This window comes from Hemiscyllium ocellatum, chromosome 5 (assembly GCF_020745735.1).
Source record: "Hemiscyllium ocellatum isolate sHemOce1 chromosome 5, sHemOce1.pat.X.cur, whole genome shotgun sequence".
NCBI lineage: Eukaryota > Metazoa > Chordata > Chondrichthyes > Orectolobiformes > Hemiscylliidae > Hemiscyllium > Hemiscyllium ocellatum.
The window spans coordinates 82831193-82850669 of NC_083405.1; the positions used below are offsets into that span (position 1 = coordinate 82831193).

General features: G+C 37.7%; 1 protein-coding gene across 5 annotated transcripts in view; it reads right to left on the reverse strand.

Moving 5' to 3' along the window:
• Positions 1 to 1144: 1144 nt before the first annotated feature.
• akap9 (A kinase (PRKA) anchor protein 9) overlaps positions 1145 to 19477 on the reverse strand; it is a 242384-nt gene continuing 224051 nt past the window's right edge. For all 5 annotated transcript variants that reach the window (XM_060824926.1, XM_060824923.1, XM_060824925.1 and 2 more), the window contains 7 exons: positions 13989 to 14165; positions 12503 to 12706; positions 12019 to 12251; positions 9889 to 9974; positions 8757 to 8913; positions 6129 to 6268; positions 1145 to 3064 (listed from right to left, as the gene is read on the reverse strand). In XM_060824926.1, the coding sequence (XP_060680909.1) occupies positions 3021 to 3064; positions 6129 to 6268; positions 8757 to 8913; positions 9889 to 9974; positions 12019 to 12251; positions 12503 to 12706; positions 13989 to 14165 (1041 nt within the window). In that variant the 3' untranslated portion in view covers positions 1145 to 3020. The remainder of the gene's footprint in view (positions 3065 to 6128; positions 6269 to 8756; positions 8914 to 9888; positions 9975 to 12018; positions 12252 to 12502; positions 12707 to 13988; positions 14166 to 19477) is intronic.

Here is a 19477-nt window from a genome sequence, read left to right on the forward strand (position 1 = left end):
TTATTGAAACTGCACTAATACCCAGTTGGTCTGCCTATATTTGACTGACTGTAATGATTACTGGGGGAGGCAGTGGCAGTGTTGCTGGACTAATAAGCACGAGTCCAAGGCTAATACTATGGAAACATGATTTTGAATCCTATACAGATGGTGCAAGTTAAATAAATGAAAATCTGGATTTGAACAAAAAATAAACTGGCCTAATGGCAAACATTTAGCAATCAACTTATTAAAAACTGATCTGGTTTACTAATGCCCTTCAAGGAAGGAAATTTGTCATCATTACCTGGTCTACATGTGACTTTAAACCAAAGCAGTTACTTCAATTGGTAACTATGAATGAGCAGTAAATACTGCCCAATTAGCAACAGAATCCATGACACTTAAAATCAGGCATTAAATGACCTATAATGTGATAACTCAAATTGGATGCTAACTCCAGCCTCAATATTTTATTCAAGTTTATCACAATTTTTACTCTTGAACTCTGCACTATTTATAAAAAATATTGACTGTTACATGCATTTTCATGAAATTATGTATTTGAAAGCCCATGTTTCTCTGTTCATCCATCCTTTGAGTATTCTCATTTTTGTGTTGCCTCAGTGGTCTTGATTACAACGATTCATTGCCAGCTAACCTTTTGCGATAGTGAAAGGACAGTTTGCAGCACAGTACACTTTGCAATTACACCAAGTTATACAAGTGCACAGATGCAAAATAAAATGACAAACAAAAAAAAATGTTAAGAGATGGACACATCTAAGGCCTGTTCTGTTCTGTGTTCTATGATTTTTATATCATTACTGTGTAGGGAAAATACATCCAATATTAGAAATCAAAACAAAATGCTGTAGATACTCAACAAGTCAAGCAGCCTATTACAGAGAGTAACAGCTCAGATGTTGCCAAATCTGATTATTACCTGCATTTTCAGTTTTTATTCCATATTTAAAGTATGTGCAGTTTTCTTTCCTTTTATTCCAATAACAAGAAACATTCTTACTAATGCCAAACCACTTGGCAAAATGCTGCAGTGGAGAGTGATGGTATTCAAAGCTAGTTGGACAAATTGAATAGATAAGTTAAGGAATAACAAAGTTTAATGTTAATAAATGTAAAGCAACATGCATTGTTACAGGAGACATGAAACTGGTATACAATACACAGATGCTATTTTGAAACATTACTTTTGTAGTTCAGTAACTTAACAGGCAAACAACAAGATGAATAATCATTTGTTTTGGCGGCATTAATGAACAAACATTAGCCAGGGTAACAGGAAACATTTTTATTCTATTTGGAACAATGACATGGGCCATTTATTGACATCTAAATAAGTGGATGATATCTTGGTTTAAATTCAAAGCCACAGAATGCTGCTCACTAGGAAGAATGCAGCAGGATTCTTGAACATTCACTGAAACAATTCAGTTAACCCAGCATCAGATAACTAATCATCAATAAGGCTAATGAAGTAGTGGAAAATACTGGCAGTGTTTGACCATGCTCATTTAAATCTCATTTGAAAAATGGGCGTGCACACACAATTTTATTGCTCCAACTTTAAAAATCCAATTGATACTGTTGACAGAGTTGACCAAAGTCCTGTTAGTTATGAAGATATACTTAAAGAATTTAATTGACTAAAATCTTAGTCAAGGTGCTGGTGGCTGCCCAGAAAGTGGAATAAAAGCTGGGACTTACTCATCTGCATTACTCAGTCTTGAATCAGGTGAGCCACCAGGAAAGTTGATTTGATGTTTGAAATGCTGAAAGCCCCAAGTAATTTATATGGTGGTATGTTATTTATTTAATTTCCAGTACTACAGGATATTTGTACAAACTTGACAAACTTTAGTACAACTAATTCATTCCTGAGTAGATCTTTTAGTGCAATGAAGGTTTTCTAGAAAAGAGAAAGACTAAATTTTTAAAAAGTCGTTGGACCAATAGGTTGGACATATGTAGTTAAAGGCAGTATTGACTATTTTGAGGCTACATATTGAAATTGTTTAATAAATATTCTGGAACTATGACTTCAATTCTGAAGTGACTATGATGATATAGTTTATGAAATTCTACTTGTCTGTGTTTGATTAGACACAATGCAATGTTAGACGTTTTCGCTGGAGTTTCCATTAAATTAATCTGAATTAAGAAAAATTTCAGGTATCATGTTTGAAGTATTATCAGCTGTTATCTACATCCCTCAAGAATCAAATTATTTGGACTACATCTTTGAAGGTACAAGCTATACATGGTTATTTGTGGAAAAGTGACCTGAATCAGAATAGACCGCATTTTCACATTTCATGTTGAAAGATTGCCACCGCTACAAGAGATTAGAATATTGGAACATATTGAATCCAATTTCTGGGTCTAATGTATCAAAATATCAAATTCCAGTTTGCAAGAGGCAGACTATACAATTACATAAAAATGTCCCTGTAGTTGTTGAAAGAGCAAGTCTTAAGGAGTTAGCCCACTTAGAGAGTTTCAATTTTATCTTCATACATGTACTTCGCAGAGAAAATGGCAAGTTTCAAAATTCTGAATTCATATTTATTTTAGTACTTTGACAAAATGCCCATATAATTCAAAACTTCTACCATTACAAAAATAATTCCTCTACAAACTGTGTACTGTCCACAATGCCATAGTTAATTATGGATCATGTAGTGTAAAGCTCAGCAGCCATTAGAGGGACTGCAGTGCACCTGAAACCATTTAATAAACATTTTTCCTTTCACCCTTTAAATAAACAGTATTAAGTTATAATCATTTTTAAATTAGCATTCCACAAATATACACAAATTAATTAGACAGATTGTATTGTGCACACTGGAAGCTTAAACTTATATAAAGGATAAAACTCATTTAAATTATTTCATTTGGACTTGCAGGCAAGACATTTTCATTATTAAATCCATGATGGTCCCATAATATACATAAAATAGAAAAACAAAGCCCAGCTTCAAAAGCAATTCAGTTTCAAGTCAAAATCTATTTCCAGGACACTATCTTCTGGTTCCACAGTACATCTGAGCATAAGTTGTTGAACCTAAGCAAGCAGAGAACACAGACTAGTTAACAGTTGTACAGAATACTTTAAAAAATTAGTCATTCCATTTTACAAAATGTACAAAACAAAACAAGTGCAATAAATTCATCCATTTAAAAATATTTGAGGTAAAACCTAAACTGATTGATTGATTTATCAAGGCTTTCACTAGGTTGGAATAAAATCAGAATTTTTAAATTAAGTAACAGCAGTAATTATTGCTGCTTTCATCACCTGCAAGGGTTTCCACAACTATCCTAAACATTTGGACTGAATGTTGACATATATCATCTGAAAATAACCAAACTACTGTGCTGGCAGAACGTATTACCTTTAATGCACCTGACAAACCTTTAGCAACTAAGGGGCAGCATGGCTCAGTGGTTATTACTGCTGCCTCACAGTGCCGTGAACCTAGGTTCGATTCCACCCTTGGGTGACTGTCTCTGTGGAGTTTGCACATTCTTCCCATGTCTGTGTGGGCTTCTGCCAGGTGGTCTGGTTTCCTCCCACTGTCCAAAGATGTGCAGGTTAGCTGGGGATTGGCTTTGCTAAATTTCCCATTGTATCCAAGGATGTGTGTGTTAGGTGATTAGCCATGGGAAATGCAGGGTTGCAGGATTGGATACGGGCTTGGGTCCAGGTGGGATGCTGTTTGGATATCAGTATGGATTCATGGGGCCGAATAGTCTGCTTCCACATTGTAGGGACTCTAATAGTGATCATGACTTAAACAGAACTCTTTTCCTCAAATAAGTGTATTTACATTCTAGACTGATATAGAGAAAGTGTTGAGTAATAGCTGCCTGTATACCTTTCACATTTCCATTTAATTCATTTTACTATTTTCGGCAAATCCATACATACATTGATGTTATCTTACAGACAGACAGATAATTATTTATACAACTGGGGAACTTACATCAGCATGTCTCGATATGACTTTCACAAAAATGCCACACAATGGGCTCATGGAAGTGGTCAGAAACAAAACCCAGTAAAGCCTAAATGTTTCTTCTCCCATTATATAATCATTCTTAGAAGTACAGTATGGGATGAGTTGGAAATCATTATAGTTTGATGATCATCTTTCAATAACTAGCCTTTTCTCAAATGTGCTGATACCTGGAAAGGCTATTATTTCACTCCAGTAAGTGAGCAAGATGTTGTTAAAATTCCCCCACTGGTTATTAAAATCCAGGTCTGGCACACAAAACACATTCTTCCTTTTTAGCATTCAATTTTCTCTTCCCTCCTTGTCTGAAGAAGTCTAACAATTGCCCAAAGCAGTGGAATAGTTAAAAGTTTAAACTCAAAATGTGTAAGTAGCATATAATTTAACTGGTCACAAAAATAATGCACTGATTCTCAGTGTTTAATGCAGTAGGTGTGGACACTATGCACCATTTGTGCACTATTTCTGTGCAAGCAGAATTCCATTGTCAGTTTTTAGGTGCAACAGGAGGATGAAAAGGAGAATTATTCTTAAAAGGTCCATATCTGCCTAGGATCTTGAACAAGCAATTTTCCTAACTGAACCTTAGCAAGAAAGTGTGCGGTGTGAGAGTCTGCATCTCACTAAGGTGTTGGTCACTGAAATATACAAATTGTTCTAACACAATTGTAGCCTCAGAGTAGGGTTGGCTTGACATTGCCAATGGTTACGAAGTTGATTATGATAAACGTTTCAGTTTTATTATTTTGAGGTTAAAGGTGATGATCAGCAACATCTCACAGATTGACATCCCCTGCTGTATATGACCAATGAAGCTCTTAATAAGGTAAAATCAGTCTGTACCCTTGCCAAAGGCAAGCAGACAAAGCACAACAGGATTTGTTCAAATTGTAGGCTTTCCTATGGTACACAATACCTTCGGAAACAGAGGAGGTTCCAGGGCTTGATGGCAGCAGCGGGTTAGCAGTGACTCATGGTTTTGGGAATGGAAGCCCACTTACCTTCTGGAGATGAGACTAAGATACAGGCATTTCTCTTTCTTCCCGGCTCTGTTTCTTATATTTCTGCTTTTTAAAAAAAATTGTGTGTTTTGTATCTAAAATGGTTGTTTTGGTTTTGTATCTAAGAAGGTTGTTTCTGTTAAGTCTGGACTTTTGTACCCAAGATGGTGCTGGATAAAGGTGATTTTGTACACTGTTCACTGTTACTCCTGTATTCCTGTACTAGAGTACACATGACAATAAAACCTAATTCTAAAATTCATTACCTTTGGGCAATCCTATAGTCATCTATGCATACTACCGACGTGACTATTCCTACACAGTGCTATCCAGGTTGCTGACTTTCAGTGGAGGGAGACTGCAGATGGAGAATGATTTTGTGTATCATCTCTATATGGGTGGCAGGACTCTGACCTGGCTGGTTGGCTGATAGCAAAGAACATAGAAATCATATTAATAAAAAGCAGTATGAAGATGGAAGCCTTCCTGCATTACACCCAATGGGCACATGAGAATCAAGTATTGCAATGCCTGCACATATCTGACACTTAATCTAATTTAACCCCCAGAGGTTCAGGACAAAATTAGGATTTAGTAGATCTATAAAGCTCACTTCAAAAAACACAATTTGAATGGATAAAAGTACAGTTTTCAAAATGCTATACCATCAGGTGCACCAAAACTAAGAATGTCATCCCAGCTTGGGTTGATCATTGTCTGAAACGAGATTCCAGATTAGATTGGTGCTGGAAAAGCACAGCAGTTCAGGCAGCATCCGAGGAGCAGGAAAATCGACGTTTCGGGCAAAAACCCTTCATCAGGAATAGAGGCTCTATTCCTGATGAAGGGCTTTTGCCCGAAACATCGATTTTACTGCTTCTCGGATGCTGCTTGAATTGCTGTGCTTTTTCAGCACCACTCTAATCTGGAACCTGGTTTCCAGCATCTGCAGTCCTTGTTTTTACCCATTGTTAGAAACAATCCAATAAGCAATATCGAAGACGATATGAAAGCAGGTTACTGGCCTGCTGAAGGAGGCTAGATAACTCACTGCACCCATCCTCAGGAGAGATTAAACCCTGTTTATCTGTACTGAAAAATACATTACCTGATTGCACACTTCCCAGTCGTCTCTGCAATGTTTCTAATCTATTAATATAATCAGTTAAAGCTCTGTCAGGGTCATAACTTTGCAGGTGTGAAGATGCCAAAGAACTTGGATTAGAATCAGGTAGGCTTGATTGATACCTAGGATAAAGAGGAAAAATAATTGGATACCTAGATCTACAGTTCCAATGAACATTTCTTCAAACTGACACAGTAATTATCTGCTAATGATCTAATGACAAACAGAAACTCCTTAAACCAGTGGAAGATGATTGGAGTTACGTGGAAGGATTACAGTTGCCTTCTCAAACATTTTTGTTCATTTACATAGATAAATTGACATGTAATCAAAATAGTTAAGTAAAAATACTTTAAAACTTCTCAGTGCAATAGCAGTCACTGAATTTTCAAATTGGTGTTTGACAAAAACATGAATGAGGTGTTCTTGATATAATTATCATGATGGGGAGGTGCCAGTGTTGCACAGGGTGGACAAAATTAGATGTCACAAGACACAAGTTTATTTGAAATTGCACTTGAAGTCCACTTCACCTGATGAAGGAGCAGCACTCCAAAAGCTTGTGATTTCAAGTAAACCTGTTGGACTACAACATGGTGTCATACAGTCATAGAAATGTACAGCACGGAAACAGTCCCTTCAATCCAACTCGTCCATGCTGACCAGATACCCCAAACCAATATCCCACCGGCAAGCACCCAGCCCATATTCCTCCAAACCCTTCCTATTCATATACCCATCCAGATGCCTTTTAAATGTTGCAATTGTAATAGCCTCCACCACTTCCTCTGGCAGCTTATTTCATATACGTACCATCCTCTGTGAAAAAGTTGCCCCTTACGTCTCTTTTATAAATTTCCCCTCTCACCCTAAATCTATGCCCTCTAGTTCTGGTCTCCCCCACCCCACAGAAAAGACTTTGTCTATTTATCCCATCCATGCCCTTCATGATTTTATAAACCTCTATAAGGTCACCCCTCAGCCTCTGACGCTCCAGGGAAAACAACCCCAGCCTATTCAACGTGTCCCAATAGCTTAAATCCTCCAACCCTGGCAACATCCTTGTAAATCTTTTCTGAACCCTTTCAAGTTTCACAACATCCTTCCGATAGGAAGGAGACCAGAATTGCACACAATATTCCAACAGTGGCCTAACCAATGTCCTGTACAGCTGCAACATGACCTCCCAACTCCTGTACTCAATACTCTGACCAATAAAGGAAAACATACCAAATGCCTTCTTCACTATCCTATCTACCTGTGACTCTACTTTCAAGAAGCTATGAACCTGCACTCCAAGGTCTCTTTGTTCAGCAACACTCCCTTGGACCTTATCATTCAGTGTTCCAAGTCCTGCTAAGATATACTTTCCCAAATGCAGCACCTCACATTTATCTAAATTAAAACTCCATCTGCCACTCCTCAGCCCACTGGCCCATTGGATCAAGATCCCATTGTAATCTGAAGTAACCTTCTTCACTGTCCACTACAACTTCAATTTTGCTGTCATCTACAAACTTACTAACTATACCTCTTATGCTCACATCCATATCATTTATATAAATGAGGAAAAGTAGTGGACCCAGCACCGATCCTTGTGACACTCCACTGGCCACAGGCTGCCAGTCTGAAAAACAACCCTCCACCACCACCCTATGTCTTCTATCTTGAGCCAGTTCTGTGTCCAAATGGATAGTTTTCCCTGTATTCCATGAGATCTAACCTTGCTAACCAGTCTCCCATGGGGAACCTTGTCGAACGCCTTACTGAAGTCCATATAGATCACGTCCACCACTCTGCTCTCATCAATCCTGCTTCAAAAAAACTCAATCAAGTTTGTGAGACACAATTTCCTACGCACAAAGCCATGTTGACTATCCCGAATCAGTCCTTGCCTTCCCAAATACATGTAAATCCTGTCCCTCAGGATTCCCTCCAACAACTTGCCCACCACTGATGTCAGTGTTCATGGGTCTAAAGTTCCCTGGCTTGTCCTTACCACCTTTCTTAAACAGTGGCACCAAGTTAGCCAATCTCCAGTCTTCTTGCACCTCACCTGTGACTATCAATGATACAAATATCTCAGCAAAAGGCCCAGCAATCACTTTTCTAGCTTCCCACAGAGTTCTAGGGTACACCTGATCAGGTCCAGGGGATTTATCCATTTTACACATTTCAAGACATCCACCACTTCCTCCTCTGTAATATGGACATTTTTCAAGATGTCATCATCTATTTCCTTACATTCTATACCTTCCATGTCCTTTTCCACATAAACACTGACATAAAATACTGGTTTACTATCTCCCCCATTTCCTGCAGCTCCACACAAAGGCCTCCTTGCTGATCTTTGAGGGGCCCTATTTTCTCCCTAGTTACCCTCCTGTCCGTAATGTATTTGTAAAAACCCTTAGGATTTTCCTTAACTCTATTTGCCAAAGCTATCTCATGGCCCCTTTTGCCCTCCTGATTTCCCTCTGTTGTGTGACCTCTGAATTTGGTACAGTTGTGACTTATTTTTCTCCTTACATGTATAGATTCTATAAAGATTGATTGGTTGTACATTTCACCACTTCACATGATACAATAACTGTTTTTTAAAAAAATTACCTGGGTTGAGAATTTGTGATTGATCTCGGAGATTCTTGACCAGACCTTTGCCTACTTGTGCTGTGTCTATGCTCTCCAAACAACTCTCTTGTCAGGCTTGATTCCAAAGATATGCTCCCAGAATGGAGGAAAGGAGAATCTGCTCTTGGTTCAGTAGCTAGGTTTTATAGAAAATTGATGGCATGAGTGGGAAATGCTCGCCCATTTCATGGTACTTGATTCACAAATAAAGTTCTATATCTGTGATTAAGTTCTGTTTAAAGTATTGCAGTCGTTTTATTAATTTATCAAAGGTGGTATGCTTTGCTATACTAGAAGAGAAACAACACTCTAACATTGTCTGATTGAAGATGAAGAATTATCAGCCATGACAGAAGTTATGACAAAGTCCCTAACACGTACTGGCATAATCTTCAAACAAAGCTGCATATTACTGACAGAAGGGGGTGAGCTATTGATGGGGAGTAGATTACTTACAGTGTGGAAACAGGCCCTTTGGCCCAACAAGTCCACACCGACCCGCTGAAACGCAACCCACCCAGACCCATTCCCCTACATTTACCCTGTCACCTAACACTACGGGCAATTTAGCATGGCCAATTCACCTAACCTGCACATTTTTGGACTGTGGGAGGAAACTGGAGCACCCGGAGGAAACCCACACAGACACAGGGAGAATGTGCAAACTCCACACAGTCAGTCGCCTGAGGCGGGAATTGAACCCGGCACTGTGAGGCAGCAATGCTAACTACTTGAGAGAGAGAGAGAGAGAGAGAGAGAGAGAGAGAGAGAGAGAAAATATGGGACAAATATCCAAGTGCTTTCAGACTCTCTTTCATTCCAATGCAGTATGTTTTTTTGAAATTAAACAGATACACCTGTTTAGTACTTCACTGTGTACTCTACAACTTTTGCAACACTGTTGTTATTGCTGTGGAGTTTCCAATCCCAAGAGCAGAAAGCTAAAGGCATTTAATTAGTGGTTATTCTGTACAATTTCAAATGGACAAAATTGAACAAGTGCAAGCATGCAATGTACAGAGAGATTACAGTACATTAAAACTGTTTGCTTTTGCAGAAGGTTTTAACTTCAGCACTAATGCCATTAGTTGACTGATATTGGTGAACTTACCTGACACCTGACCGTGACCATTCCGATTACCAATCAAACTGCTTGACTCAGCAATTCGTGACCATCTGCGGACCAAGAATCGCAACCTGTGAAGATTTAAAAGAAGTCAAGAATTGAAATAAAAATTGAAATAAATCACAATGATGTGAAAACTTAATTAACAACAACCAATTGGGGTTTCAAAATGTTTAATGCATTAAACTATCCCTTGAATTCTGAGGATATGACCAAAACAAATTAACTGAATTTCAAAGATTAAATCTAATTATAAAATAAATATCCAAATGGGTGTGAACGAATGGAATGGACAATAGTAAATGCAGTCAGAATGTATGAAAGCATATGTAGAGTGCAAAACAGAGTTAATGGTTTGAATATTCCCAGCCTGAAGAGGTTAAGCTTGGAGGCACTGTAGCTGGAAAAGTACTAATGGCAGCCACCATGTCAGGATGACTCTATGATGCGTGCCTGCTGCTGAGGAATTTTACATGAAGGAGCTAGTTATTGGATTGAATGCTTGCTCTACTTATGCGGGTAACCATACTGGTGGAGTGGCAAGCAGAGACTGCCCATCTCAATGAATGCTGTCTGCCAGGCCATCAGAGACTGAAACTCCATGACTCAATGAAAGAATTCAATCTTGGCCAAACTCTTTCATGGATTTGCCAGCTCAGATATTGTTTATTTCTTCACTATTGCATAATCCGGTGAGGGCACCTACTTGCTGAGGCACCCTCACAATTTGGTATAAAAGTGCCTATCTCTCAAGGTAGCACTATCAAGACTTCAGTGTTGGTTGTCCTCTGATTGCGTCTGTGAGAGCTCACTATGCGTGGGCACAGCAAATTAGTAATTTCTACTTTACTCTGGATTTCCAACAGGTGCACTAGTTCAGAGTATATTTCAAAACAAGTTCACTTGATTCATACCTGTGACGGTAAGAGAGAGATTATCTAATGAGGAACAGTTAGATAGACTGGGCCTATATCCAGTTGAGTTTAAAATAATGAGAGGTGATCTTGTAGAAATATACAAGATCTTGCAGGGACTGGACAGGGTAGCTGTTGAAAGTTTGTCTCCCGTTGTAGGAGACAGAGTAGAAATGGTTTAAAAGTCAAGAGTCTTCCATTTAAGACTGAAATAGGAGAATTTATTTTCTCTCTCAGAATGCTGAGTAACTTTGCAATTCTCTTCCCCAGTGAGCAGTGAAAGTGCAGTCATTGAGTATATTTAAGGCGGGGTAGATGGATTCCTGACTAACAAGGGAGTCAAAGGATTTGCAAGTGCATGGATTTGAAGCCACAATCAGATCAGCCACAATCTAATTAAGTGGTGGAGCAGGCTAGAGCAGCTAAATGCCTTACTCCTGCTCCTAATTCATATGCATATGCTCATATGCTTGTAACCTCTGTACATTGCTCATGAATTTATCTCTGAACACATTTAATTAGTAAATGTGAATTTTATAATAGCCTTGAAACCAATTAGACATTTGTTTTCTTTCCTACGCAGCAAAGATAAACAGATCTAATTTATACACAATTAGTGTCACTGATCATAACGTATTCAAACAATTAGCAGCAAATTACGTATGATTTTTACGTGAATTTGCAAGTCAGCTGATAAGATTTTCAGTTCCAGCAAATGGTACATTATTCATATTTGGCACAGACAGAAAGAATCACACAAATTACATACATAGATGACCTAACTACCTTAGCTGATTTGTACCTTATGACGGTTGGAGGCGGCTTTATTTCAACAACATTTACAGAAATAATACCCAATGAGAGACAAAAATAACATCTGCATCACCTACACTATTTGTTTTACATTGTTAATGCCAGTTCTTAAGCTATAGCTGATGCATAACTAACCCATTTATACAATAGCTGCAAACTATATAATGTGAAGGGATTCCAAGAAGCAACAAATGCCTTAATGTCACCTTTAAATCATCTCTTACATACCAATGTTCAGAGTGTCTATTAGGCAACATTTCTGAAACAGGACTGCAGTTATGTGCCTTGCACCCTTGTCCTTGATAAATTGAGTTAACACTGATTTATCTGAAATAGGTTCAAATTCCTAAATCTGTAACACCATTTGAAAAAAATTTCGATTGTTTACCTTGAGATTGCTATGGAAACCCTAACCACCGAGCGGAATCTGGTAAAACCTCTGGAACGACGGGTAATAGTCTGTAAATCAGTACAAGATGGGTGACCTCCCATTCGGGCTATAAATGAAAGCGTTGCTTGCTCACATTCTTGAAATCCACCAAGTAGGAGTAGCAAATATTTCTTTTGATAAATGAGAGCTTTTCGGAACCCTTCTGCCCGCAGATACTTTCCATAAATTCTCTACAAGAGTTCAGAAGAATAATTCCTGTTAAAATGCCAAACCTTATTTCTAGTTTTCTTCCTTCCAGTTACACATTAATCTATTTTTACAAGGCAATCTTTAACATCTTCAAACTCACATTGAGGCTCTTTACATATATTACAAATGCAAATCTACAATGAAACAAAGATTATGTCCATCATGCAATGCTATATTCAAGTTAAATATAATTAACTATAGTCAAAACAACATGCACTTTCAAGTAACTTACCTTTACAGCAACAGTTTCAGAAATTGATCCAAGCAACTGTGTGTGTAAAGATTCACTTCTGGCTTCAGCCTTCATTTTAGATAGTTCTGCCTCTGCCAACTTTAAGGCCTTCTGCAAGTTAGATTTTTCTCTAGCCCAAACTGTTCTTTCTGATTTTATTAGGGCATCAATACAGTCTAGATTATCCACTGGCCTTCTTGATAACTGGAAAATGGAAAAACAGATTTACCAACAGATAAACATAGGAAGAAAAAGGGCAAGTTGTGACACAGACATACCCCATTTATATTTCTTGGAAGATGTTTTGAATGGGTGGGCACAGATTTGGCAGATAGAAGGTAAATGTGAACTTCACGTTAAGAAGAACAGAAAAGCAACATATTAGTAAGTTGATAGAGACTGCAGAAATGAGATGGGAGAGATCTAGGAATCACAGTACACAAATCATAAAACATTACTCACCTGGGACAGCAAGTGATCACAAAGGTTAAAGTTGTTTATTGATACATTTGCAATGGACATTAGTGAGACTACATCTGGAGTATACTTTATGTAGTTTTGATCTCCTTATTTCAGAGAGTATATAAATGCACAAGGATCAGTCAGAGAAGATCCACTCAACTGATACTGGAATGGGTAGGGTTATCTTAGGATGAAAGGTTGAACAGGCTGGATCTATATTCATTGGAGTTAAGAAGAATGAGAGGTGATCTTATCTAAACAAAATGAGTGGATTAGGCTGGGGGAGGTGTTTATTGGGAGTGGGTTTGGAAAAGAAGAAAAAGAACTATGGGACACTGTATAAAAGTTAAAGAGTCTTTTTCTCTCAGAATATTGTGTCTTTGAAACTCTTGCAGAGAGGTGTTGAGATAAGGTCATTCAATATTTTAAGGCAAGTATTAACACATTTTTGACTAACATGGGAATCAAAGGGCATTATCAGATGCAGGTAGGAATGTTGAAGTTGAGGCCACAAACTGTGATCTACTAAATTGTGGCTTGAAGCCCCAAGTGGTCTAATTCAGAGATCTTTAAGTATCTAATCTATTCATTTTGCCTGTTGTCAACGGGAAGTGGAATTGGCTTCGTGCTATCCAAAGACTGCAACTTCTGTTATGTATTTAAAATCAGGATTTCACATTTTCATCCAACTGCTTAACATTTAGAACTCCTTTTACATGCTCATTTAAATAAAACAAATGCATTTCCTAAATATTGTACACATCTTCATGCTGGAAGCTTCTTTCAGAAAAACAAATCTTGAAATTTAGAACAAACAAAATCATAATGAAATTTATTGATAATTCAGTTCTTATTTTACATACACAAATATAAAACCTTTGTCTTCATAGCGTAGGCATTTGCTAACCAAGTTCAGAGTAATGCAGTTAAAACTGCCACATTTGCTGCTGTTTTTATCAATTGTAATATTTACTGAACAGTATGTTTTATTTACTTTGATTAATTTTTATGAATTAAAACATACCTGATCACTAGAATTTCGCTGACGGTATTTTCGAACTTCTTCCTGTAATTTCAGTAGACTGTTGTGCAGATCATTCTTTTCTTCAGTGAGTCTGCTGACAAAGCTGGTCAAGTCGGTATTTTGCTTCAAAAGTCGCTCAATGAGAGCAGCAGTTGATCCACTAGAGGGAATGAGATTCTGTTGGAAAATCATAATTGAACATTTGCTGTAATGAAAGATACTAATGAGAAAAATTTTCAATGCTAAAGATCTATTTTCAGCAGACACAATAAAGATGAAAATAAAACAAAATCAGAGTCTTCATAGGTTAAAAAGGAGATATTGTTGCAAACAGGATATATACTTCAAAATTATCCAATTAAAATCAATCCATCTTGCACATTGCTGATGATACTTGCTTAATTCTGCACCATTAAGGTAAATGACAGGTGCCAGGGAAACTCAGTACTCTAAAACTCTGACCTATTTATGCTTTTATTTCATGCAATATCAACCAATGTAACATTCTAACATTCAGAGGGATGCTCACTCATGGGACATGGTGCAAAACCACAAAATTCTCATTCTATTTCCACACAGATGCAATTGACAGAGATAACTTTCTTACACTACACCTACACTTTAATAATACTTCATTGGCTATAAAGTGCTCTCGGACATCCTTAAGGTCAATGAAAGATACAAAATAAATACATGCCTTCTTTAACTTTCCTTTCCAGCTGAAGTGAAGCTTCATATCCTAATTCCCTCAGCTTTCAGCTTCTGAACAAAATTTTGGATCCAACTTACTGATTTATGTCCAGTACAAGTCTGTCATATAGGATATTGTCAAAAGCTTTGTGAAATTGATACAAACTAGTGATGACATGAAAATTGGAAGTATCGTGGACAGCAAAGAAGGTTACCTCAGAGTACAACGGAATCTTGATCAGATGGGCCAATGGGCTGAGGAACGGCAGATGAAGTTTAATTTAGATTTATGTGAGGTGCTGCATATTGGAAAAGCAAATTAGAGCATGACTTATATACTTAATTGTAAGGTCCTAGGGAGTGTTGCTGAACAAAGAGATTTTGGAGTGCAGGTTAATAGCTCCTTGAAAATAGAGTCACAGGTAGATAGGATAATGAAGAAGGCATTTGGTATGCTTTCCTTTTTTGGTCAGAGTATTGAGTACAGGCGTTGGGAGGTCATGTTGCAGCTGTATGGGATATTGGTTAGCCCACTTTTGGAAAATTGCGTGCAATTATGGTCTCCTTCCTATCGGAAGGATGTTGTGAAACATGAAAGGGTTTAGAAAAGACTTACAAGGATGTTGCCAGGGTTGGAGGATTTGAGCTATAGGGAGAGGCTGAACAGACTGTGGCTGTGTTGCCTGCAGCATCAGAGGCTGAGAGGCGACCTTATAGAGGTTTATAAAATCATGAGAGGCATGGATGGGATAAATAGACAAAGCTTTTTCCCTGGGTGGGGAGTCCAGAAATAGAGGGCATAGATTTAGAGTGAGAGGGGAAAGATATAAAAGAGAACTAAGGGGCACCTTTTTCACACAGAGGGTGATACATAAATGAAATGAGCTGCCAGAGGAAGTGGTCGAAGCTAGTACAATTGCACTATTTAAAAGGCATCTGGATGGGTATATGAATAGGAAAGATTTGGAGGGATATGGGCCAGGTGCTGGCAGGCGATTGGGTTGGGATATCTGGTCAGCATGGACAAATTGGATGAAGGGTCTGTTTCTGTGCTGAACATCTCTATGACTCTAAATGCTCAACTCATCAAGTTTCCTTGTTAACTTCATAAAAAAAATTAGTCTCATTGATCAAACATTGATCTTGCTTAACAAATCCATGCTATCTTTGTTTAACTCCTGTTTCTCTAAATGAAGATTTCTCCCATTCCTCAGAATTTTCTGCAATAACTTTTCCACAGAGTTATTCCTAATTACCCATTAATTATCCCTCTCTCCCTTTTAAACAATGTTAACTGTCCTCTCAGCCTTTGGCACCACCACTATAGTCAAAGAGAACTGGAAAATTATGTTTGAGTTTCTGTTGTTTCCTTCTTGCTTACTAGCCTCAAAGATTTTGTTTGGGACTGCATACACGAGGGTATTTGGAGTCGTACGCACATTGAAAAGAAGTTAAGCTCCATAATGCTTCATTTCCAACAATGTTAATTTTGTCTGATGTCTCACACTCCCAACACACAGGTTAGCCTTATGGTCTTGGTTTCAATAATAACTAAAAAAAACATACTCCCATTGATTTGCCTTATTCCCTGCATTTCTTGCACTTGATTGTATACCATTTAATATTGTCAAATTCCTATGCTGCCTGTAGAGTTTAGTCTTCCTTTCTCTTCCCAATATGTTTATTAATCTTCTGCCTTTTATTTCCAAATTTTCTTCTCACCCGTCTGAATCAATTCTTAAGATCCCAATCCGAGGCTTAGTTATTTCAAACCCTCCTGATTAGCATCTGCAATGATACTTTGCCCAATCTTGTTAAGGCGTAACTCATTTGGCTTGTAGATTGTATCTCATCTGAAGCAGTCACAATACCTCAGAATTAAAGCTCCATTTTACCTCCCTCACACTAACCTCTCAGGCCATGCACATATCAGGTAAATCATCTCACTTCTGAACTCAAATACGAGAGTAATTACTGAAAGCAATACAGAATTTTTACTTTGAGGTTGCATTTTCCCTAGGTCCTGAAACTCTGTCTTCAGACCTCATCCCTCTTTCAACTTAAATAAGGGCAATTACAGACAGAAAGACAAAGCAGCAAGAGTTGCCTAAAGCAGGCTGGGAAATGGACTAAGGGAAGGCCAGCAGATGAGCAGTAGCAGTATCTTAGCAAATTTTCAATTCTGCTCAGCAAAACTTTATTCTGGTCAAAAAAGATTAGATGAGAAGAATTAACTACCCGTGGTTAATGAAGGCTGTCAAAGACAGCATCCAATCAAAAACTAAGGCATACAAAGTGGCACAAGTGATAGGCCAGAGGATTTCTTTTAATAAAGGGAACCAGCAGCAATGACTTGAAACCTAATAAAAAGGCAGAAGATTGATTCGGAAAGTAATAGTAAACATTGAGAGGATGTTTCCTCTTTTGACATAATCTAGAACAAAAGGTCATAGCTTTAGGATAAGGAATTGCAAATCTAAAACAGCAATGGGGAGAAATGATTTCTCCCAAATGCTCATGAATCTGTTCAATTCATAATCCCAGAGTGCAGTGAATGCTGGGACATTGACTGAATTTAAGGAGACAGACAAGATTTTTAATTAGTAATGGATTTAAGGGTTATGAAGAGCAGGCAGTAATGTCGAATTGAACCTGAGATGATATAAGCCATGAGCATATTGAATGGCAGAGCAGGCTCAAGCTGCTGAATAGTCTACTGTTGCTTCTACTCCTTACATTTTTATATTCTAAATATAATGACCAACAGCAAGAGTTCTAGGGGATGTAAAAAGAGAGTGACTAAAGTGAGCGTAGGAGCCTTGAAGGATGCAATGGGTCATTTTGATAATGGGAAACCAAGAAATAACAGATAATTTAAACCAATATTTTATATTGATCGTCATGGTGGACTACACTATAAACTTGCCAAAGATAACAAATAAACAAGCTGCTAAATGGGAGGAGAAGGTTTCTAACAGTTTCTATCATAAATGACAATTTATCTGACAAACTAATTGGACAGAAGGCAGACAAGTCACAAGGACCTGATGGCCTGCTTCCAAAGATTTTAAACAAAGTGGAAGCATTAGGCAAAATATTGCAGAACTCACTGAATTCTAGGAGGATATTTGTAGATTGCAAAACTGCAAATGTCACATCCCTGATCAAGAAAGGAGGGAAATGAAAGCAGGAAGACATAATTAAAGACAACATAGCAGGACATTTAGAAAAGTTAATGAAATCAAACAAAGTCAACATGGGTTTTGTGAAAGAAAAATTATGTTCCACAAACTTGCTTCAATTTCTTGAGGTTATAACAAGCAGAGTTGACAAAAGGGAGACAACAGATGTAGTACTTAGATTTCCAGAAAACACTCAATTAAGTGCCATATAAAAGATTACTTCACAAGGAAGGGACTCAAGATATTGGGGCTAATTATTAGCATGGACTGAGGTTTGGCTAACACACAGAAGAGCTACAATTAAAGGTACTTTTTCAGGCTGGAATGATGTAACTAATTGATTGCCACAAGGAGCAGTCTTATGACCTCAGTTATTTATTATCTATATTAATGACTTGGAGAATTAAAGGACCTAAGGGGCAACTTTTTCACGCGGAGGGTGGTGTACGTATGGAACAAACTGTTGGGGAAAGTGGTGGAGGCTGGTTCAATAACAACATTTAAAAAGCATCTGGAGGTGTATACGAATAGGAAAGGTTTAGAGAGATATGGGCCAAATGCTGGCAAATGGAACTAGATAAACAAAAGTTTAGCATACATGTGCAGTTGGTAATTAAGGCGACAAATAAAACTTTGGCCTTCATTGCTAACAAGTTGGAGTTTAAAACTAGGAAAAGCTTGTTACAACTGCAGAGGGTCAAGCTGATATTGTGGAATATTTTGTGTTCAATTTTTGTTCCCATATTTAAGAAAATATATTTTGACATTGGAGATAGTTCAAAAAGGATTCATTAGGGCTGATTTCTGGGATGAAGTGGTTGACTGATTGAGAACTGTCTTTATTAATTATAGAAGAATAAGGAATGATCTTATTGAAACATGCAAGATTCTGAGGGACTCAACAGGATAGATATTGAGAAGATTTTTCTATTAATGAAGGAATCTTGAACTAGGGGACATGGTTACAGAATAAGGGGACATTTACTTAAAACAGAGATACAAAGGAATGTCTTTTCTCATGGGTAGTGCATCTGTGGAATTTGGCATCCCAGACAGTTCTGAAGGTTATACCATAGAAGTATTTAAAAAGGAGGTAGATAGATTTTCTTTTAAATTTCAAGAATGACAGAACAAGATTAAGGGACTGAATGGCCTACTCCTATTTCTTATGCTGTGTTCTACCTATGCCATGGTGCCCAAAAGATAATTGATTTTACTAAGAACACAAGTTTCTGCTCAAACTAATGGGTGCACTTTACATATTGTAAACCATGGCACTAAAAAGTGGTTATGCTATTTACATAAGACAAATGAGCTAATGGGACCTTACTGGACCAGACCAGCAACACAGGGTAGCAGCTGTATTCTAAATAGATGTCTTATTGAATGGAAGACCGTCAAGGACACTGCAATGTTGGACCCAGAAAACATTGCATTGATCATATCCAAAATTTAACATAAAAGCTTAAAATCACAGCTTAAGGACTTGTAGAAATCTTGGATCTCCAGGGAATAACTAAACATAAAGTAACTTCCTGCAATTTAAAAAAGTCTATTGTACTTTGAATTAATGCGATATTAATTTATCTGCTTCTTGTGGGGAAGGAACTGAACTAC